The sequence below is a fragment of the Castor canadensis genome, chromosome 1 (genome assembly GCF_047511655.1).
Source record: "Castor canadensis chromosome 1, mCasCan1.hap1v2, whole genome shotgun sequence".
Classification (NCBI taxonomy): Eukaryota; Metazoa; Chordata; class Mammalia; order Rodentia; family Castoridae; genus Castor; species Castor canadensis.
In genome coordinates, this window is record NC_133386.1 from 112,423,696 (window position 1) to 112,447,319 (window position 23,624).

The 23,624-nt window shown below is 36.9% G+C and overlaps 1 protein-coding gene across 4 annotated transcripts; it reads left to right on the top strand.

The window, feature by feature from the left end:
- Window positions 1-2,886: 2,886 nt before the first annotated feature.
- On the top strand, window positions 2,887-22,288 carry LOC109679205 (centrosomal protein of 295 kDa-like). 4 transcript variants are annotated; one of them, XM_074081027.1, is made up of 9 exons: window positions 2,909-3,190; window positions 6,981-7,121; window positions 9,071-9,254; window positions 9,475-9,582; window positions 16,683-16,775; window positions 16,930-17,033; window positions 19,550-19,687; window positions 20,355-20,452; window positions 20,734-22,278. In XM_074081027.1, exons 1-9 carry the CDS (start codon window positions 3,176-3,178, stop codon window positions 21,608-21,610), a joined length of 1,758 nt encoding a protein of 585 aa, XP_073937128.1. In that variant the 5' UTR covers window positions 2,909-3,175; the 3' UTR covers window positions 21,611-22,278. The 4 variants fall into 4 exon arrangements, with proteins under 4 accessions (XP_073937156.1, XP_073937146.1, XP_073937128.1 ...); XM_074081037.1 differs by having other exon boundaries at window positions 3,071-3,190; window positions 6,985-7,121; window positions 20,734-22,277; XM_074081045.1 differs by lacking the exon at window positions 19,550-19,687 and having other exon boundaries at window positions 2,904-3,190; window positions 20,734-22,288.
- Window positions 22,289-23,624: the final 1,336 nt, after the last annotated feature.

Consider the following 23,624-nt stretch of genomic DNA (forward strand, 5'->3'; position numbering starts at 1 on the left):
TAAATGAGGCTGTGCTCTAGACTCTCACATTGCTTCTGTTTGGTTTATCTCTTTGGTTTATCTTAGACTAGAACATTTTCTTTGCAGTGCTAGCCAAATTCTCATTTTAGAATCTTTTTCCATTAGCATATGTTAATTGTATAAAATAATGGTTTTCATTAGTGTGCCTTAAATTGTACAAATTAGCGGGTTTCCTATTTCAGACTCTTTGAAGAGACTACACGAGCTTCTCACTTCTTCCCTTGTCTTGTTTTCATGTGAAATTGTGCACTGCATTTTCATGACACTGAAAGTTAGGTTTAAAGGTTTGATTGTCTTTTGGCGATAATACTATACAGGTGAGGCTGAATAGGTTTATGCATCACATCAGAAAGTACAGAATGGCCAGTTGCTCCCGTTTGATCACTAGTTATGGCTGCAGCTGTGAGAGCTCTCCATCAGAAAGTCATATGTTTCCCTTTCCAGTTACCAAGTAATTTGTGAGGTGATGCTTTGGTAACTGGCTAGGTATCTGTCATCCTTCTGCATTTATTAATTGGCCTACTTTTGTTTTAAAGAAGAAAGAGAGCTCTCTTTGGTCAGTAGAATGGAGTTCAGCTCTTTTAAGAAGACAGGCATACGCTTTTTCCCCTTAACCAACTTTTAGAGTAAAGGATCGGTGGAATAATCCAGCGATGGCAATTTTTTTTCTCTTTTGTGAATATCACTGTGGGCCTGTGGATTTTTATTTGTTCAGTATTACATAGTCATTATAATATTATAATAGTCATTCTTTTTCTTTCTGATGTTTTAGTGTCTGAAATTTTGTTAGTAGGAGACTTTCCAGGCTGGCTCTGTGTCCTCCTTCCTATTTGAGCGCTTCTTTACTGTGAACTTACTGGATCCCATTTCTGGTGTTTACAAAGAGTCCTGCTTCTTCTTAGAGGAGAAATGACACTTATAAACTAAGATCTGGGTTGTGTTCATATTTGACTTAAAAAACATTATTTTAGAAAGGGGTCGATTATCCATGCCTATAAAGGTGTTAGGGAAAGCAGTGTCTTCTGTATAATTTGAGTTGGATGTGAACATATGGTGTGGCAGGGAAGTAAAGGATTTTGGTCTAGGAAAGACTAGATTATAAAACATTTTAGGGACCAAGGAGGTGTACCCTATAAGTAGCTTACGTCATACAGTCAGGAGATCGGTATGTCTGTACCACTGTTCCTCCAAGCTTATAAAAATATGAATGCTGAGAAACCTGGGGAAATGGATCTGAACTTTTTAGTCTTCACAAGTGAAGAAAATCTTCAAGCAATCCCAGAAAATAACACTATTTTATAGACTAAAATCTTACGAGAGAACTGTTCCATGGTGGAGAGAATGGGCACTAACTGTGTATTTATTATTTTAGTTGTATCTCGTTAAATCACCACAATAGCTCTGCATGGTAGAAATTATCCCATGTCACAGGTGAGGAAAATTGAAAATCAAGTGTTAACCTGATCACAGTCCTTAATGTGAGAGAACCAGAGTTTATCTGGTGTTTACAAGTGTTTTCTCACACATTATTTGATAGCTACAGTAGCTGTCTCAATGGCCATAAGTTATAGGGATTGCTGTGAACCTACTTTACTTGAGAAGATGAGGAACAGAGAGGTTACAGAACTCTGCTGTAGTCTAGTGCAGAAGGGACTCAGCTGAAGTGTCAGCATTCCTTTGTGAACATTGTTCTCATTGTGTTGTGTACAAAACGTCACTGATATAACTGATTATCAGAACCATTTGAGCTCCTTGAAGGCAGGGGCCATTATTTTACTTTTCAATACCATTTACCATTTTAACACATAGTTGACACTTAAGAACCTTCTTATTAGTTCACTTGATTTAGTTAGGTACTAGTACATAATAAACTGTTGTCGATGACCAAATGCACTCTTACAGGAAAGGGGAGAAGTAGTTTACTTCACCTTTTTTGAGAGTTGTTCTGTTCTGGAATTGGTGCTCTTAAATATAGCTTAAATTGCATCATTAAACATTGAGAAGTGAGACCAATCTGAATTACAGTGGACTTTTTGTGATTAGACATGGAAAGGGTCCTGATAGTGTGGGCCTTTTTTTAAAAAATTAATGTAGCGAGGTGCTTATAATTTGATTTGACATGTCCTATAAACACTTTTTTATTGGGAAGATTTAAAATGAAGTACTTGCTGGGCTTGGGAACTCTTGCCTGTAATTCTAGCTACTGGGGAGGATCACAATTTGAGGCCAGCCTGGGCAAAAAGTTATTGAGACCCCTTCTCAATCAGTAAGCTGGTCATAGTGGTGTGCATCTGTAGTCAAAGCTTCTTGGGAGGTAATAAGTAAGAGGATTGTTGTCTGAGGCTGGCCATGGGCAATGAAAGAGAGACTCTACAAGAAATATCTTAAGGCTGGAGATGTAGTTCAGTGGAAGAGCACCTGTTTAGCAAAGGACAAGGTTCTGGACTCAGTCATTTTTGCTAGGGGAGAAAACTAGCAAAACGAATTGTTTCTTTAAATAAAGTTGAAGTGAACTTCTGAAGTAAAAGATACTGATTGTATTAAAGATACCTAGAAGATGTTTTAAAGTACTAGAGATCTGATACTTTCATTAAAATTTGAAATAACTTAACTGTGGAAAAAGAGATGTCTTTTACTGTGAGCAGACTTTTCACTTACTTGAATGAGGTTAACTTACTGTCTTAATCCATATTCTGCTGCTAATGATGCAATGCCACTGACTAGGTAAATAATAAAGAGAAGAGACATTGTGGTTCGGGTTTTGAGGGGCTGCATTTGGTGATGGCGTTCTTGCCGGCAGAGTTCCAGGTTGTTGGAGGACTAACATGGCCATAAACAAGAAGTGTGCCAAACTGCCTTGTATTGTGGACTCATGCTGGGGTAACTCACTGACCTCACTCATGAGAGGAGACCCCTGATCACCTCCCAGCGGCCACCAACTCTACTTCTTAATATATCCTAATGAGGACCTACTAAGCACTGGTTAAAATACTTTTTTTTTTCCATTGGATCCAACTTTAAGTAACAATGCTTTTAACCTAAGCATCTATTTTTTTATGTTCCATTTTTCCAGAACATTGAAGTGAAAAGAATTTCTTCAGTGAAAACCAATAACTCTACTTACCATCATATTTCCACTTTTGTGAACAGACAGATGGACACAAAGCAGGTGGTTGACTTACTGTTTTCTTCATACCTTCACTTTATTACTTGTTTGATCACTGAATTGATTTATATTGTCGTTCTGTGTCTGTTGTTGCCAAATTTTAAAATCTGAACAGTCCCACTAACCATCCTAGGTTGACAAGTATAAAAAACCTCTTTAAATATGCTTTGACTTTTCATGTTAGGTGTGTTATGGTCTTATATAAATAGAAGAAAGCAGATGATTATTTAGATTGATATCTATTAAAATAGATTTTCTTACCATGCATTAATTGTACAAAATAATGGCTTTCATTATGGCATAAAAGAGATTTTAAAACTTTATCAAAATAATACGTGGTCTTTGTGAAAGTTTTTCCACAAACACATAAACATAAGCTAGGAAAAGTACCAATGTTTCCATCACCAAAGAGCAATTATGGTTAATATCTTAATGAATTAGAGTTTGTCTTCATACACAAACATGTACACATACTTTTCAAAACATGATTTTTAACAGATGCATAATATTTCATCATTCTAATTGTCTTTTTGCTTCTTTAAATACTCTAAATGTAATAGTCTTGTACATTTATATCTGCATCTAGTTGTATGTTAAGAGTAGGTTCCTAGAAGAGAAATCTGTGGTTCTAAACTGTAGCATTTGATACAGATCAAAAGATTGCCTTTTAAAAGTATCAGCAATACATGAGAATGGCTGCATAGAATTACGGATTAAAAATTATTGCCATCTTCAAAGTGACAAATGATATATTCTTATTATAATTGCTATGTCTTTGTAAACAGTGGATCTGAATATTTTTCATGTTGTATATATTTGGCTACTAGAAAAGTAACTTATCAGCATAGCATTTGCATTTAGAAAGCAATAAATAGGGGTGAGGGTCATTGCTCAAGTGTTAGAGCACTTGCCAGAGTGCAACAATTACATATTTTGGTTGACTGATAAATAGCAGTTAATACTTAAGATGAGTACCATCATCATAGAATGAGCTTATAAGGCTCAAGACTAAATCTGAGATTTATTTAAAGTTGTACAATATTATTATGATTTCAATATCATTATAGTACAAGAAAAACCTGTTTTGGGTAGTGTATTTTTGCAATATTAGATAGATGCTGCCTTTTAGCTGAGACTAATGAAGAAAGACTTTTCCCCCATCTCCGTCAGTATAGGCTACTGCTGCTATTGCATTTGTCTTTAATCTTTTCTTTTGATAGCAGCTAGAAGACCTTTGTCCCCTTCAGTCTTTGGATCAGTAGTTGTAAAGTAGTCCCACAAATGAGAGCTTCATGCAGTCATGAAGGAAGTTGCTTTCTGAATATTCTCAAGAACACATATATGATTTTACAAAGTTTATCCTGGTATTTTTCTTGTTGCTTTACACAATCACTTAGGTAAAAAAAAAAATCTATCCTTAAACCTTGAATTTAAAATGTGACAATAGGCAATATGCTGACTTCCAAGATAAAATTATCTTTGAACTTTAATATGTATCTCAGCTTATGTCACAATAATTTTGCATCTTCCCGGGAGTAGAATTTTATGATCTTATAGCAAGTGTAATATAAAAATAATTTCATTCTTGGCTTGCATGTTTGGATAGATTGTAAATGAACTACTTTGGCTTGTTTAGCCTTCTCAGCATGTAAGAGTTGATATTGTGGCTTTGAGGCTTTTTGAATATACTGTGAAAGAAATTCCAAGATCTCTTGCCTGTCAATACATTTGTCTTTGCTAAAGAAGGACAGTGAAAGCGGCCTGCTGTCAATACATTTGTCTTTGCTAAAGAAGGACAGTGAAAGCGACCGTCACTTCCGTTTGTGCACTGCAGAATACAACTCATGCACTTTGTCAGAGCATGTTTTCAAAAAAATTCTTTTGTTGGGGAAGTGTTAAGTTACTAGGGCTTGAACTCAGTGCCTGTACTTGTTAGGCGGGTGCTCTACCACTTGCGCCATGCCTCCAGCCTTTTTTGCTTTTGTTATTTTTCAGATGGGGTCTTGTATTTTGAACCTCGATCCTCCTACCTACATCTCCCACAAAGTTAGTTTTACTAACTTTTTACTGAGGCTGACCTTGAATGGTGATGCTCCTTGTCTCTGCCTCTTGAGTATCTGGAATTACAGGCATGAGCCACTGCACCTGGCCCCTAACATACTCTTTTTGACTGACATTCATAGGTTTTGCAAATTTCACATCTTTCACCTTCAACTATTAAAAATGAAATTTTCATTATTTCAACCAGATTTTTGTTTAAATTTTAATTATATTAGCACAAGTTCTACAAGAGTTTTTCTCCATAAAGCATTCTTGTAAAATCTTGTTTTCAAATTTGGTAACTGAGAACAAACTTTGTTTACAGATCTTGATTTCTTTTTTTTTTCCCCCCCTTGTGGTGCTGTTGATCAAACCTAGAGCCTTGTGAGTGCTAGGCAAGTCTCCAGCCCCTCTATTTTGTAATGCTTTATTTTCTTCATATTCTTATATACTTTATTATCTCCAAATTGGACATACTTATCCATTTTTTATGCTATTTCAAAGTTTATCCTCTTAAATTTTTGGTTTATCAAAATTGATACTCTGCTTTCAATGAATTCTTAAGAGAGGTGAAGAATTCCTTAAAAACTTTTTTCTTGAAAACTTCATGGACTGAGTGGAATGAAATATTGTTCTTAAAGGTTATTTCGTTTAATGTTATGCATGTTAATACACTAATTCTATGGAGATTATAATTTTATTTACTCTAACCTTTTTCTGTTTGCCTAGTGTTACTTAGATTTGCATATTTATTGGCTCAAGACAGAATATTTTTAATAAATCTATTTGTCTAGTGCACTCTTGCTTATCAGCCATCAGTCTCTTTACCTAATCTATCTCACTATTTGAGTTTTAATTTTATATACAGTGTTCATAGCTTTTGTGGTCATTTCTTATTGTTTCAGTTGACTCATAGAATTTCAGCATACAGAGTATGAAAAAACTTCCACTCGTAGTTACATTTAAAATGTTGCCTATATTTGAAAGTAAATGTTTAGGTAATGAGAAAAAATCCTGGTTATATTATTGTCATGTTAAGAGGTGAAGACTTGCATAAAGGCGTGGTCATTGGTTATGCATAAGTCTAGAAACTACCATTTCTGTTAAAGTAGGTGTTCTGGTGCTTCTCAGGTGAAGACACGTGGCTGGCGTTAGCTAGAAACCAAAATCAAATCTGCGTGCTCTAAATTACTTACACAGCCTTAGATGGTTGTGGGTGTTTACCTACAGTATTGTCATTTTACTGGTGTTTCTTTACTTTAAAAGTATGGAAGGTTGGGTGCTGGTAGCCCACACTTGTAATCCTAGCTACTCAGATGGCAGTGATCAGGAGGATCATGGTTCAAAGCCAGCCCAGGCAAATTGTTCTCCAGACTCTTATCTTAAAAATAGCCAACACACAAAAAAAGGGCTGGCTGAGTGGCTCAGTGGTAAAGAGCCTACCTAATAAGCATAAGGCCCTGAGTTCAAACCCCAGTACCACAAAAAAAAAAAAAAAAAACATGGGGGAATGTATTTGGATGAACAAAGCCTAATCTAGTTTGAAGTGAATTTATAAGACTTTATACTAGCAATTTGATCCTTTGTATGTGTATAAGCTGATGATAATTGTGGGCATTTATTAATAGAATGCTTATTTTTTTAATTTTAATTTTAAATGAATAGAAAGCACGCTTTTAAAGTTTTGTTTTTCAGTTAATTTTTTTGTTTCACACTTTAAAAAAAAATTATCTAAAATGTTATTGACTGCTAGCCAGATGCTCATTTGGCTGCTGAAGAAGAAGCTAAACGATTAGAAGAACTACAAAAACAGGCAGCACAGGAGAGAATGGAGCAGTTTGAAAAGGCACATGAACGGGGTTTCCAAGCAATGAAAAAGATCCATTTGGCCCAAGTAAGAACTTCTGTGACTGTTTCTGATGGCATTACAGAAGTGGGTGATGCTGGGCCCAAAGCAAGGGGATGTGAAGGGTGTTACATACGCTCTCTGACTCATGTGACTCAGGTTTAGTTAGGTTAAGTTACTTTCACAGTGTATCACTAAATCTAAAAATTTTCCTGGTTTTTAAGTTTATTTAATCCAGAAAGAGCCTGAGAAGATTAATCCCTTTTCTAATGTAATTATTTGGGCTTCATTTGTGCTCTGTAATTTTGAGGATTAGATTCATTGCATATCTATTGAGCAAAGCAGACTATTGATTCAAAGGTAAAGTGATGATCCTTGCTATCATGGAGCTTTGAGAAAGTATTGTCAACCTAAAAATATGGATAGTTTTAGCCTTACTTTGTCCTGCTGATTGTTCAGTCAGTAAGCATTGTAACAGCATAAAACAATTCATCTTGTTGGAAGTGTACTTTTATTTTCTCAATTTGCTAATGCATTTGGGAATTTTAAACACCCACCTTAGTAAGGAGTCTTTAAGTACTTCTATGGAAATTAAACTCTTATCTCATAAAAGTTTATTTATACTATTTGAACTAAATTAAGACCTTTTCCCTTGGCTTCTATAAATTGGAAGTAAATTTGTGACAAAAATAACTGAATGTGTAAATTACTAGTCATTCTCCTCATCTAAGGCTAACACCTATAGAAAAAATACACATGAGAGAAAAAATCATAAACTAAACCCATTCATCATAAAAACAGCAGTATTGAGTGTTTAAGATGTAGGCTCCAGCTTGCATGGATTTGCCTCTCTTCATTACTTGCTGTTTGATCTCAGATAAGTGACTTAGCCTTTGTGAGCAATGTTTCATCATTGTTTGATGAGGATTAACTGAGTTTCATGAAGCCTTTAGAAATGTGTGTAGAATTTCACAAGTTCACAGTGAATGTTAGTGGTACTAGTCATGGTTACCACAAGTAATACTGGCAGAGTACCACACCACAGTTCCCACGAGCCAGAGAGTATGCAGGCTCTTCTACCTTCTTGCAGAATTAATGCTCCTTACATAAGAGTTATCCAGAACTGTAATCTCAGTGCTAATAGACGGTTTCCCTTTCCTATCTGAGCCATGTTGCTGTAGACCTTGTTGTGGTCTGGCACTTGTTTCCTGCTGGGTCTGCTGTGACTAGTGGGTGGCCTCTATCTGCCTCTCCAGTTACGTATTTCTCTTTAATCCCCTTGCCCTCCATGCTCTAGCCCTTGCTCTAGTGTGTGCTTTGAGCATCACATGCCTTCATCTCCACACCTTGTGCACCGTTGTTTTCTTGTTATTTCAACTACTCCTATACCCACTTTATCCAACTAAATTCTCATCCCATCACTGAGCAGTTTCCCTTGCTCTTCTTTACCCTTCACCACCAAAATTCGGTTAGATAACTCACTAAAACTCTGCTTAAACTTTCATATTAGGCATACTCTACGCTTAAAGAGATAGACAGGTCCCTTTTAATTATGAGAGTCACAATAGTGACTCTCAGTTAATCCACAGTCACTCTGATCTCAGTGCTTACCTGATACATATATATCAGGAGCCATGGAAACTTAAATAGAAAGTAACTTCATGACTTCCCTCAGAAGTCAGACACTTTTGTAACTTTATTGCCTAACCAGTACCATTCTCTTTTGCTACTAACATAATGCTACTTCTTTGTTGGTCTCATAATTAGGTTAGGGTTGAGATTTTTTTTCCCCGAGAATTTATTGCAGTATCTGGTATTCAGCAAATGTTTGTTGAGTGGATAAATTAATTAAATGTAATGTGTTTTGGTGCAGAACAAATGGGAGGGCAGGGGAAGGAAGCCTAAGCCCTGCTCCTCATGGTCTCCCCACTTTCCCTCCCTGGTTAGTGATACTAGCCAAAGTTTGATTCCTCTGTCATTAATCTCTATTCTTGAAGAATCAAGAGAAGCTAATGAAAGAACTCAAACAGCTGCAACAAGAGGACCTGGCACGTAAAAGACAGACTGTAGCACAAATGCCACCACAGCTAGTTGAACTTCCATACAAACGAAGTGAAATAAAAGATGACTGGCAGAGAGAGCTGGAATTTGCCTTTGAAGATATGTACAATGCAGACAGAAGTAAGATACTTTCCATAGATTTTCAGCAGTGCTTTTAAATGTTTTAATGGGAAAATATATTTGTAATGATGAAGCAGTTTTTCTTTTTGAATAAGCTCTCAGTTTGAAAGAGACCCTCATATTTAAATGTTCAAATTATAATAGCCTTCAGATTTTTATGAATGATCAAACTCTTTAATCATGTTGAGATAGAAACATGTCTTTATATTTCTTTTTTAAGAGGTGAAAGGAAATCTGATTTTGCACCTTGAACCAGAGCCTTTGCCCACTGTGACTGACCAGATCCAAGATGAAGACCTGGACCTTTCAATGGAACAAGAAAATAAAGGTAAACCTGAGGACCTTCAAGTGACAGATTCTGAAGTAATCTGTCCTGATGAAACAGTAAAAAGCTCCTTCAAAGCTGAATATTACAGTATTTCACAGAAAAACAAATGTTGATCATCAGTCAGCAGGAAAATCTATTCTAGTTTAAGTACAAACAGTGACTGATACAAATGGGAACGGTGACAGGAAGAAAGGACATTTTTATACACACAGGAGGAGTGCTATTGTACTCATATGTACATGAAGTATGCAAAGTATTAGGTTAAGTTAGATACTTAATTATGAATTCGTTTGAAGGGTTGGCATTTTTAGAACAGAAACCCTACTGTGTTTAATTTACTGCTGGGTTCTTTCTGTATAGTGTTGCATAACGCAAACTTTGGTCTCCTGATATTCATGTCTGACTCTGGCATCCTGAACTTTTCCTCTCAGCTGTCATGTAAGTACTTAAAACTCAGCGTCTGGCCATACATTTATCATCATTTCTTGCTCACTGAAACTTCTTCCCATCTTCCTTATCTTAGTGAATAATGGCACCACAGTCTGTGGTTACCCAAGCCAGACACTTGCCTTCCTCACCTTAAAGACCAAGTCACCTTCATTGAATTGACCTCTGTATATTCCCCCACCACCACGTGTCTATGGGTACTGCCTTTACTAAAACCACTCAGACTTCGTATCATCTGCACGGGACATTGTGAATGTAGCCCTGTAGGGTTCCAACTTTAAGTCTTGTATTAGAATCCTCAAGTAGGGGCTCTAAGCTTTATCTGCCTTTTGCTATGCCCCCATTGCTGTCCAAACAAGTATAGGTTACTGTGTTTTGAGTTTTACATAGACTCACTTTAAGATGGTTTCTGTGCTCACTCGCCTTTCTTCCAGGGTTCCCACTTAAACTTAATTTATGCCTTCGGCAGAGTCTTAATTTCTTACTAGATCAGTAGTGTCTTTAAGAAGATATTTTCACCATTCATCATCTTTGTTTGTTTCTTTCATGGGAGTATCATGCAGATCTCTGTAGTTTGTCAGAATTGTAGGTCTGGCATAACCTAAGGGAGAATGGTTGTTCTTCACCTCCTGCTTGATCCCACATAGGATTGCTGACTTATTGTTGCCAGTATCTTTCAAAGTTGGGAAACTTTTCAAAGTTGGGAAACTAGACATTGTAGCACACATCCGTAGTCCTAGCTACTCAGAAGGATGAGGCAGTAGGATTGTTTGAGCCCAAGTGTTCAGGGCTAGCCTGGGGAACTTGGTGAAATACATTCTCTTTAAAAGAAAAAACAAAAAACAAAAAAACCTCTAAGAATCCTGTTGTTTACTAAATCCTTATTTTAAAATATTCACAGCTAAAGGCTGGGGATGTTATTCTGGTGGTAGAGCTCTTGTATAGTATGTGTGAGGCCCTGGGTTTAATCTCCAGTACTGAGAAAAAATATATTGGTAACTAATCTATTTCTTAAAAATGAGTGAGTCACAAACCAACGGTGATTGAAAGAAGCAGGCAGAAATTATTACCTACATATATGATTGTGAGTTTATATGAAGTTAAAACACAAAACAACAAGTAAGACTAAGGTTATCTTTAGAGTGTATTGATTGGGAAGAAGCAGAAAGAACCTTCAAGGTGCTGAAGTGTTCCACATAAGTGTCTGGATGATGGTGGGGGCAGTCTAACCAATGTTCAGTAATATGGCTACTTGGAATTGGCTTAATGAATTCCCCCCTATACGATGAATATATGCTAATGAAAATGAAAACCAAGAAAACAAAAAGATCTGGATAATGTTACATAGATGTAACTATAAAACTCTGTATTGTGCATTCTTTTTTGTTAAGTTAGAATTTTTTTTTATTTTTATTTTTTTTTGTGATACTAGGGTTTGAACTCAGGGACTCACACTTGCTAGGCAGCCCCTCTACCACTTGAGCCACTCTGCCAGCCTTTTTTTTTGTATTGGGTATCTTTGAGATAGGGTCTCTCTCAAGAACTATGTGGCTGGGCTGGCCTTGAACCACAATCCTCCTGAGTAGCAAGGATTATAGGTGTGAGCCACTGGTACCCAGATAGAGTTTTTGTTTTGTTTTTAAATGTGGGTAAGGAACTATAGTTTGCCAGTTTTCAACCTTCAAAGAGATTCTTAAATTTTATTCCTTATTTAGCCAGAGCATATATTTACATCACAGCTTTGTTGTCATAGAGAATTATTAGTTCTCTGACTGGGGACATGGCTCATGTGGTAGAGTGCCTACCTAGCAAGCAAGTGTGAGACCCTGAGTTCAAACCCCAGTACCATAAAAAAAAGAAAAAAAAAGGGAATTATTAGTACTGTCAGCCTGAATGAAAGAATGCTTGAAGAAATACCTTGTTTCGGGTTTTTTTTGTGTATGTGTTGGATAACTGAGGGTCTCTTTTATGAGAGTAGGTGGGAGAATGACATGGGCGTAACCAGTTTGCCACAGAGCCACATTTGGGACTGTTCTCTAGCAGAGAGAAACTCACAGTGCATGTTTTAAATACTGACTTTAGCCAGAAGTTAATCGGGGATTATGCACTATGTCATTTAGTGAGCAGAACAAGTGTCCTCCTGAGAAGTGTCTAAACTTCAAGTTCATGTCATGTGCATATTGTTAGAAAACAGTCACATGTTGGCAGCTTTCCTATTTGAGTTGAGAAATTATTCTGGTTTATAAAATTAATGTGTGGCAATACTGCTAAATTATAAATGTTAAGGAAAACAAAGTTGTGCTTTTGTTTTTAACTAAGTGATTGTAACAATAACTGAGTATAAAGATGAGTAATTTGCCTGGCATATATCACAGGTATTAAGTTTTTTTTCTGTTTTCTTTTTTTTAGACCCCTTGGCTATGAACACTCAGCATATCACTTCAAAAATTCTTTTTAAAAAATTATTAAATAAGATTCGAAGCCAAAAATCTCTCTGGACTATTAAATCCATGTCTGAAGATGAAGGTGAAATGACAACTGTTAGTGAGACTGGAAGTAAAGCAGCAGGAGCAGTTGGCAGCAAGGAAGAACATTATTCTCTGAGCAACAAGGTGGCTCCATCCGCTTGTCTGTTTTATAGCTCACAGCTCTTTAGATTGTTCAAAAATATGCACATACCTGAGAAATCAAGAGTAGAGTCAAAAGTTTTAAAACATAATCCTGCTACTTAAAGGCAACAAACAAATGTTGAAAACCTTAGTGCTCCTAGACCACTTTCTATGTAGTAGTAATTCATATATACATTAATTCTAGCGAAATCAAACTGAAATTAACCAGTAGCCTGTTGCTGTGGCATTTAAGTTGTTTCTATTCTTGGTTTGTTGTTGTTTTTGCTTTGTTTTGTTGGTTTAGTATCAGTATTTCCTGCTTTTTTGGTTTTTTTGGCAAAGCAAGCACTCTTACCACTTGAGCCACACCTCCAGCCCTGGTTTAGTATTTCTACGTCTTTGCCCAGATCTCTTTTTTTCCCCCCACATTTTTATGTCACAGTCCAACTCCCCCTACCCCCAACACACACCGAGTCCCCAGTGGTCCGAGGTTTGAATTCAGAGCCTCACGCTTGCTAGGGAGACACTCTCACTTGAGCCAACATGCCCCAGTCTCCACTTGTCAGTTCTTGCTCTTGTTTCATAAACTATTGGAGTCCTATTCAGAAAGTCGTCAGGTGTTTTCCCTTATAAGGTTCAGATTTTCAGGCCTTACATCAAGGTCTTTAATCCATTTAAAGTGATTTTTTTTTTTTGTATAGGGTGAGAGATAGGTAGGGGTCTAGTTTCAGTCTTCTACATGTGGTTTTTTTTTTTTTTTCTTTTTTGGCAGCCTTGGGGTTTGAACTCAGGGCCTCGTGCTTGCTAGGCAGGCACTCTACCACTTGAGCCACTCCATGCCCAGTCTTCTACATGTGGGTATCCAGTTTGCCCAACACCATTTTTCAAAGAAACTGTCTTTTTTTCCAATGCATGTTTTGGCACCTTTGTCATATCAGGTGGTTGTAGCTATGTGGGCTTATTTCTAGGTCTTCTATTACTCTTTTTTTTCCCCATTGGTACTACTGGAGTTTGAACCCAGGGCTTTGAACTTGGCACTCTACCTCTTCAGCTGGGCCTCTAACCTCTATTATTGTTTGGGTTCTTTACTTTGCTTTTTGAGACAGTCTCACTATGTAGCCCAAACTGGCCTTGAATTCATTATCCTCCTGCCTCAGCCTCCCAACTGATGAGATTCTAAATGTGTGCCACCATACCTGGATCTTTTATTTGGGGGAGGGGAGGTGGTACTGGGGTTTGAATTCAGGGCTTTGTGCTTCCTAAGTAGGCGCTCTAGGCACTTGAGCCACAACCCCAGCCATACCACACCTGGATCTTTGCATACATCTTTATTTCTTAGGAAGGACTTTTGAAAGAAGAATTTCCAAGACCAAAAATAAAACCACGTTAATGGCTTTTTAGTGTATTTTATATTTCCCATCAGAAACTTGGTGTTTCTTTATTTGTTAATTTTAAATCTTTAAAGATTTTTTTCCCTTAAGTAGGCTATTAAAATATTTTCAGAAGTCACAAAGATCATACCAATAATATTTCCTGTGATTATGTATGAGCAAATGAGAATTGTGAAGATGTAACTCCTCTCTTATTTTGTATTGTTTCGTAGTTTTATCTTTTGGATTCCTTTAAAGATGTGATTGAGTTTGTGTAGAAATGTTTTGCAAGAAGGTTTTTGAGAGACGTGGCTTGCAGTCTATGCTTGCATGTTGGATTTCATTCTACATAAAACAGAAAGCCTTATAATAATGTCTTTCACATGACCTCTTGACATGGTCCTCTTGGTTTTCCTATGTTCACTGGTTCCTCCTCTTTGTTTTCCTTTGCTGTTTGTCCACATTTCCATAATCATTTCCTCTGCCCTGAGAGCTAATTCCTCAAATCTGTTTTTTCTTTCATATCAAAACTCCTTTCGTTGATCCCTAATGTTATACTTTACGTTATCATCTATTTACTGATGTCAAAGTGTGTGTTTCTAGACTTGGCCTCCCCTTTGCATTTAACTTACTTATTTACCTATGTATTTGACATCTTCCTTTGTATATCTAAAATTTGTGCAAAACTGAACTCTTAATATCCCCTCTCACCCTATTTCTGCCTTTTGTATAATCCTTCACAGTTCAGTACCTGGCAGTATTTTAATTCCTTTGCTCAAGCCAAAAAGTTCGTAATCTTTCTGGTTCCCTCCTTTCATTTCCTAAGTCAGTAAATCATGTTGGCCTCATACTCAAAATCTATCCAAATCCTAACTATATCTCACCACTTGCCATCCTAGTTCAAGCCACATTTGTTTCCCATTATCTTGTAGTAGTCTGCTGTCTTCAGCTTTTGCATTTTTCTGCTAGAACCTACTTCACAGAGTGATCCTGTTAAACACAGGTCAGCCCATGGCATTCTTCTGGGTGAAGCCCACCAATGGCTATTTTACTCAGTAAAAAGCAAACTGTTTACAGTGGCTTCAGAGCCTTGTATGTGTGATCTGCGCACGCGCACACACACACACACGCGCCCCACACTCCGGCTCTTTCCATCTATCTGATTTCATTTTTTTGCTACACCTCCCTCCCCAGTCATTGTACTTTAAATGCCAGCTTCCTCCCTATTTCTAAAACAAACAAACATAGGCTTGTGTAGTCTTTGTAATTGTTCATCCTTTTTTGCTAGAGTTCTCCATGGCTTCCTCCCCTCCTTCCTTCATATGTTTATTCAACTTTCACTTTCTCAATGAGGCCTTCTCTGACCACTTTATATAAGATAGCATCCTTTCCCCTCTCCAGTTGTACCCCCACACCCTTCACTTCCTATCTCCCTTACCCTGCTTTTTCTCCATAGCTTTTCCCAATATCTCATGAGCAGTAAATTTACTTTCTCATTCATTCTGCTGATTTTCTTAACACCTACCCCTCTGCATCCCACCCGTGAGGGTAGGATCTTTGTTTTGTTCATTTGTAGTATCCTCAAGAGTCTAGTGCCGTATACATAAAATGTGCCCAGAAAAATTAGTATTTGTTAAGTTAATCGAATATCTTTTAAAGTAAGAGATGTAATTTGGGAAATCAGACATATATGTAATATTTAAAGCCAGGGGCATGGAAGCAGTCTTCAGGGGAGAGAATTCATAGAGAAGAGGGCTATAGAAGGGACTGGTATGTCTAGTCCATAGCCAAGTTTTTTGAAAGAGGTTCTGTATGAATAGAGTTTCTCCATTCTCATCTTGCTTCTTTCTTCCCCTTTTTCTGACTGTACTCCGTATACATGGATTTCCTTTCAGTTCATTGAGTGAGCCAAACATCTTTATTCTCACAGGGCCTTTCGTACCTGCTGATCTGCTTGGATAGATTTCCTGTTCGTTACCATATGCCTTACCTAGCTGATTCTTCCTTACCTTTTAGGTGTCTGCTTAAAGGGCATGTATTCAGAGAAATCAAATCTGAGCCACTAATCAATATAATCTTTAATATACTGTATTGCATAGTAGTTTGCTTTTCTTAATATAGTACCTATCACAATTTCTAATTCTACAAGTCTTTTGGATGATTACATGAAGTTTCAAACCTACTTGAAACCTGTTTTCATTGACCACAGTGTCCCCAGCATCTAGGTGCCAAAAGACTGAGTGAATAAGTTTGACTGAAGAGTATCTGGTTATCCTGATAACAGTGAGAGTAAATTGCTTCGAGTTTCTTCTCTGTTCTGGTTTTCACAAACAATAAAAATTCTAGTATCTAAATATATCAACGATACACTGACATTTCCTCAGCTTCTCTTTTTTAACTTTGATACCTTGCTTATTTCACGTTTTTCTGTTGTGTTTGAAAACCCTGCCAGCATGCATTTTTAATCAGATCTTTACTTTTTCTTTGTTTCTGATTTTGGTCTTCCATTAGGCATGTGTTCGATGGAATAATATATCTGGTCATCAAGAAGATGACAGAATCTTAGCTAAGTGTTCTACTTAAAGTAGACTATGTTAATCTGTAAATTTTTATTATTTTGCACCCTTCAAGCTTGACAGTATGGTTATAATAACAATTGTATCATCTATTGCAGTTGTTGAAAGTGATACATTGACAATTGAGTCTGGACCACTTTCTAGTGAAGATAAACCACTTTCATGTCAAACAGACTTTGGAAGAGAACAAGGTATTTCTTTTTCTCACATCCTTGTATTACACTTGCTAGGCTCATCAGGTCTTTCCCCAGTAAGATTAAATGTAATAAATGAACGACAGGGCATTGTAGTGGGTTCAGAATTCTAAGCAACTGAAACTAATTTTTGTTTTGGGGATTCCCACAGAAGTAAATGAGACTCCACCTGGCATGACTGTCGCTCAGAGCTCAGTTCTACTTCATCCTCAAGAAGAAGCAGTCAGAGTTAGAACATCAGCAAGGCAGAAACAGGTCATTTGAAATTTTATTTTTAAATGTTTCTTTCTTCTAGGTACTGTGATTTTGTTTGAATCATGTAATTTGTCTTACTTTCCAGCTGTTTTTGATTTCATGTTTTTCTAGTTTGTCTTACATAAACATTTGATAAAATGTTATTTCGTTTTCACTTACACTATTGATTTAACCCTTACCGTGTCTGCTTTATATTTTATATTTTAAATCTTTTATAAGGTTTTTTTTTTTTTTAAGGCAGAGACTCTCTTAAGAAAATTCAGTTGATCCTAGCTGGCCACGGGTGGCTCACACCTGTAATTCTAGCTACTTGGGAGGCTGAGATCAGGAGGATCAAGGTTTGAGGACAGCCCTAGGCAAATAGTTTGCAAGACTCCATCTCTTAAAATAACCAGAGCAAAATGGATTGGTAGTGTGTCTCAAGTGGTAGAAAACCTGCTTTGCGAGTACCTGCTCTGCGTGTGCAAGTCCGTGAGTTCAAGCCCCGGTCCAACCAAAAGAGAAAAAAGTTCAGTTGATCCTACATTGTTTCTGACACAGTGCCTTAAGTATTTGTTGAACTACCAAGTCCTCGTCATAATGTTAGATACTAAATGGGCCTTGTAATCCCAAAAGATTATTGAAAAGTAGTGTTTTAAAGGGGAAAAAAGCTTTTTGCTTTCTTTTTGTGGTACTGGCAAGCACTCTACTACTGATTGAGATCATTCATTTTTCACCCCCTAATACATCAATATCTTTTGCCTTTTTGTTTTTTGAGGCTGGTTCTTTCTGCATAGCCCATGCTGGGCTTGAACAGTAAGTTCATGTGGCCTCTGCATGCCTGGCTTCAATATGTATTTCTTAATAACAAGGACATCCTCTCACATAATCATATGACAGATATTTAGATTCAGGACGTTTACCATTGATCCAGTACTTTAATCTATATTCATTTCTAATTCAGTAAGCTGGCAGTATTTTTATAGGATTCTTTCCCTCTGGGATGGGATCCAGTCTGAGATCATACACTGTATCTAGTTGTCATGTCTGTACTCCCCTTTAGTCTGGAGGAAGGAGTTGCTTTGTTTTGTTTTCTTGAGACGTGGTCTTGCTCTGTAGTCCAGGCTGAACTTCAATTCATGATACTCCTGCCTCCCGAGGGCAAGGATTACAGTCGTGTTCCATCACGCCAGCCTCCACAACTACAGGTTTGGTTTCATCTATACTTATTTATTGAGATGGTACTGGGATTTGAACTCAGGGCCTCATGCTTACTAAGCAGGCACTCTACCTCTTGAGTCACTTCACCAGCCCTGTTTTGTGTTGGGTATTTTCGAGATAGGGTCTTGAGAAGTCTTTGCCCGGGGGCTGGCTTTGAAACCTCATCCTCCTGATCTCTGCCTCCTGAGTAGCTAGGGTGACAGGTGTAAGCCACTGGCTTCCAGCTTCTGCTTGTAATAAATGATTTCTTTTCAATTGAGAAGTAGGATTCTCTGAGCTAGTATTTCTTAGAAGTTTTCTAATCTAGAATGGTGGTATCCAGTAGCCCTTTTCATAACGATAATGTGATGTTCCATATCATATGCCCAGTGTGGTAGCTGCTAACCAGGTGAGCTGTTGAATACTTAGTGTGACTAGTGTAGCTGAAGTACCGAACTTTAAATTTTAATTTGAATTAATGTAAATTTAAACAGTCACATGTGGTATGGGAATGTAGCTTAGTGGTAGGGTGCTTGCCTAGCATGCACGAAGCCCTGGGTTCCATCCCTAGCACCACAGAAAACATACAAACAAAAAACTTAAATAGTCCTATTTAGCTAATGATGTCTATTAATAATACAGTTCTAGAGTTGCCACAAGCCTGTAGACAGTCTAAATTCAGTGGCTCCTGTCGCAGAGGAGCTTGCTATAGCCATTATTGCCTGATTGAGAATAAGGAAGGGATCAGGCTGAGATATTTTTTATTTTGAAAACAAGATAGTCCTCATTAACTCTAATAGAAGCGCTCTTTATAAAACTGCAAATGCATTCCTTTTTCCACTTATTTAGTAAACATTTATGTGTCGGAGACTGCACTAAGTACTGCATTTGGCAGGCAACAAAAGACTAGTCCTTTGGCTTCCAGATAGAAATCAAAGTATTACATAAGACCTTAATATTTAATTTCTTTAGTCATCATTCATACAAATAAAGAAGTGAGTTTATACATGTGAACATGGAATTTGGCTGCTCAGTGTTGACAGCTTCTCTGGAGGTGGTTCTTTGTGGTGATCACGGTTTTCCCACACTCCCAAAAAACAGAAGTAGTTAATATGCTTATTTCTTCCTTTCTCTCTGCTCCTTTATACTTTTCTCCCTTTTTTCTTTTCCTCTTTTCCCATCTCTTCCTCCTGTCATCCTTTGGCAGTGCTAGCAACACTTCATAGATAATAGATCCACTTGCTGACAAGACCTATTTCTTTTTTAATGTAATGCATATGAAGTTTCTTTTGTATGAGCTTGTTGTTAACAGATCAATAGTATTTTTTATCACCTAGATAATGGAAATAGAAGAGCAAAAGCAAAAGCAGTTAGAATTACTGGAACAAATTGAACAACAGAAGTTAAGATTAGAAACCGATTGCTTCAGGGCTCAGCTGGAAGAAGAAAAAAGAAAAAATATTCAACAGACTAAGGTAGGATGCAGGAAATCTCATCCCTATATAAACCACTGGGGGGGTGGGCGTCAAGAAATATGGTCATGACAGTCAGAAAATTAAATGCCTTTCTTTTTATTTGACCATTTAATAACCTACATTTGCAACAACCTATGGGTTTTTTCTTTAGTTTCTGTTGAGCGCTAATATAGGTAAGACTGTGATTTGTGGGAAATTTGTATGTTGAGCTTTTGGACTCCGCACTAGTTGTACTAGCTGGTCTCACTGAGGTGTTGTATGAAGTCGGGTATTGCTGTGTAGCCCAGCATGGTCTCCATTCTCCATGGTCCTGCGTCAGCCTCCCAAGTGCTGCATTCAGGCATGTGCTACTGTGCTGGACTTTTTCTGTTTTTTCTTTTATTTAATTAACTTATTTGTAATGTTTAGAGCTGAGCAGACATCACCACTAGATAAGTTTGTTTTTAAGAACACTTGGTGCTTTTACTTATTATTACAGTGCTGGGGATTGAAGCCAGGATCTTGTGCATGCTAGCCAAACACTCTACCACCAGTCTACATTCCTAGTCCCACGTGCCTAATTATAAAGTACAAAGCTACATGAAAATGTATAATTACAGAACATTATATGAGATATTTTAGTACTTGCTTCCAAAGTGTGCCTTTTAATTAGTTTTTTCTTCTTTAGGTTGGCACTGCTCTGGCATCATGCACTGTTATTTCTGATGAAGATGGACATAGGCAGATGATTCGTAACTATCAACAACAGCTTTTACAACAAAACAGGTATTAGTTTAAGCATAATTTCTGTCTGACAGTGTGCTATGTCTTCAGGATTTATTATTTGTTTATGTGATACTCTAGCTGGGAGTCTCTGTATCCCAAGATAGGTTGGGATAGAGATTTCCCCAAGGGCAGTAGGAGTGTTGTTCCCTTTCCACCATGATCATGGACAGTCCTAGATTGCTGTTTATTAAATTGAATTTATAAACACTTGAGAATGTAAGACATTTTTCGTTCATTAAAAAAAATAATAATATACTTGTTTTTCTGCTTGTTTTTGATAGGTTACACAAGCAATCTGTTGAAACTGCCAGGAAACGATTACTAGAGTATCAAACTATATTAAAAGGAAGGTATCCATCCATGTCAGCCACATCTTTGATATCTGATTCTGTTATATCAATACTACCACAGAAATCTGAAAAACGTACTGCTATATCAGAGCATTGGAATCAAAGTCAGAGACTCAAGTTAAGTCTTAACATGCAACCCATACAGATCTGTAAATTAGAACAAGATCATATTCAGGTACCAGGACAAAATCACTTTCCACAAAGACAGATAAAAACAACAGAAATAGTAAGAACTTCAGATGTTTTAGCCAACATAGAATCACAGGAATATCTAAGGCAGTTCTCTAAGACTGAAACACAACAGAGAGACTATAAATTGGTCCCTAAAGATTCTCATAAGCTTTCAGGGGCTTTGTCATATGATCAGCCACAGGTATTACAGGGTGCTAGAGAAATACCTGAAACACTTAGGGTACCAACTTTTCAAGCTTTAGAATCTCAACAAATATTATCAGATGACAGTGAAAATATATCCTCTAAGCTCACTGAACCATCTTCATTCCTACCACTGGCATCTGAACATTCTTTTACTTTTCTCCCTGTTAAAGTTGAGTCTGGAAAAACTCAGGAACCCCTTTCAATCATAAACAAAAGTACAGTTTCCATAGGCCATTCTGCAATCAGCCAGATACATGATCATCCTTTGACATCCTCAGAGACTATCGCAGCCCAGCAAGGTCATTTGAAGGCCCTTCAAGAACAGTTAGAACTACAGAAGAGTATTCTTCAGGCAAGACAGGAGCAGCTGCTTTTGTATAATTATAAAGAATTCATGCAACCAAGAAGGAAATTATTAATATTTCAATAAATAATACAGCAAAACACAAATACAATTTATCAAAAAGGAAAAATGGCTGGATAACAATGGGAGAATGCTAATGATAAAAAGTAGAAATTAATATGAAATACCCTTTTTCAAATTTGTAAGGCTTTTTCTAAACACTGATGTAATATATAATGTATGTGATATCGATCAAGGATTCAGTGCAATAGTTAGCTTCATATGTTTTTAGAAAAACATACATTTTACCATTTAAGACAGTTTATAATATGCATTAGTAGTCTTACAATTTTGATATTCATTGACTCAGCAATAATTCTTCTGATTATGTATCTCAAGAGAAAATGTAGGAAAAAAGCCTAAGAAAATGATCACTGAGTATCATTTATAGTAGTATAATAACCAAAAGTTTAGAATTGGTCAGGACTCTGATGAAACATTTCTTTAGCAGTGTATTATGCTACCATTGAAAATGATGTGCATGAAATATTCATACTGACACTGTAAAATGTTGCCATATGTGTCTTGTAAGACAGACATTGTAACTAATCACACTCCTTACAATCCTTTCCTTACATTTCTGTCTCTCTTGTGAAGCCATAATCTTTTCAAAGTCTAGTGTCTTGTCTTACTTACCTTTTTATCTCCAGTAACTGGCACACTGTTGCCTAATTTGAGTTCAGTATATTGTTGAAGAACAAAATAAATGAATGAATAGTGAGCAAATAAATATGTGTATGTCTCTTTAGAAAATCATTTCCCCTGAATGGTCTGTATGCCTGTTACTTTGTGCATTTTATGACACAGAATATTGCCATAAAAGACAATTAATCAATATTATGCAGAACCTATGTTCTAAAACCCTTTTTGAAATTCAATGCTTCATCTGAGTAAAAAGCCTTTTCATTTCCCTTTTATTTTATTCAGTAGGTATAAAACTGGATACAATGAGTCCCTGATAAGCCACAATCCTGACTGGATTTTCAAAAGACTTTTTTCTGTAATATATGTGAAAAGGTCGCTTCCAAAGTCCTTGAGCGGGATGATAAAAGTTATACACACAAACACAGCACAACACACAACACACAACCAACGTGTCATGCCCTCTTAGTGTAGTCCTACTAGCTCTGAATATTGCCTGTAAAAGATGCCAAGAATGAAGAAATTGCTACACCTGTAACTGAGCACTGATAATGTCCTGGCTTTCAGAATTGGAGACACGTTCAGTGGTACCCACTGGAATTGCACTCACATATGTTGAACCAGCTTTTTATCCTCAGATCATACAGAGTATACTAGCATCACCACACTGGGTCAATTGCCAGATAAGCTAAGTCTCCAGACTACATAATGACTTGAACACATGTGCCTGTACCAATGAATTTTTGTTGATAATTTAATCTTCCTTACTTATTCAAAAATAACTAAAATATTTTGACCCCATAGGTAGCAAGGGATTTTCTTCCATATTATATCAATTATTCATGAAATGTCTTATGCATAATGAGTTTTTCCAAGGTTATTTGTAGATATAAGTAGAAAAATTTCATAGAAAGTAAAACATAATGCTCAAAGTTTCTTATGTCAGATACACAGGCTATGAAATGTGGTTCATATTCTATAGTGCTGCCTGACTTAACAAAGTAGGAGGTTGAGCCAGGACACAGAGTGGAAGATTTGGACCCTGTGAATGAAAGGTCAGGCTTCAGAGTCAAAGATATCAGAGCTCAGCTTTTAGCACTGTGTATACTAGCTGTGTGTTTTCAACTACTTAATCACAGTCACTCCTGCTGTTTATGCATTTGTAAATGACGGTGATAAAGGTAATAGTGCTGTCCTCATAGGTTCATTGTGAGAATTATTTAAGTCACAAGCACTTAACACAGTTTGAAACTTATGACAAATACTTAGTTACACTTAGTTGGGTAAAATTATAGAAAGCCACTGCAATTATTAATTTTATGTGCCAATTTGACTGGCTTAGTGGGTTCCTAGGTAGCTGGTTGAACATTATTTCTGGGTTAGAGTGTTTCAGAAACAG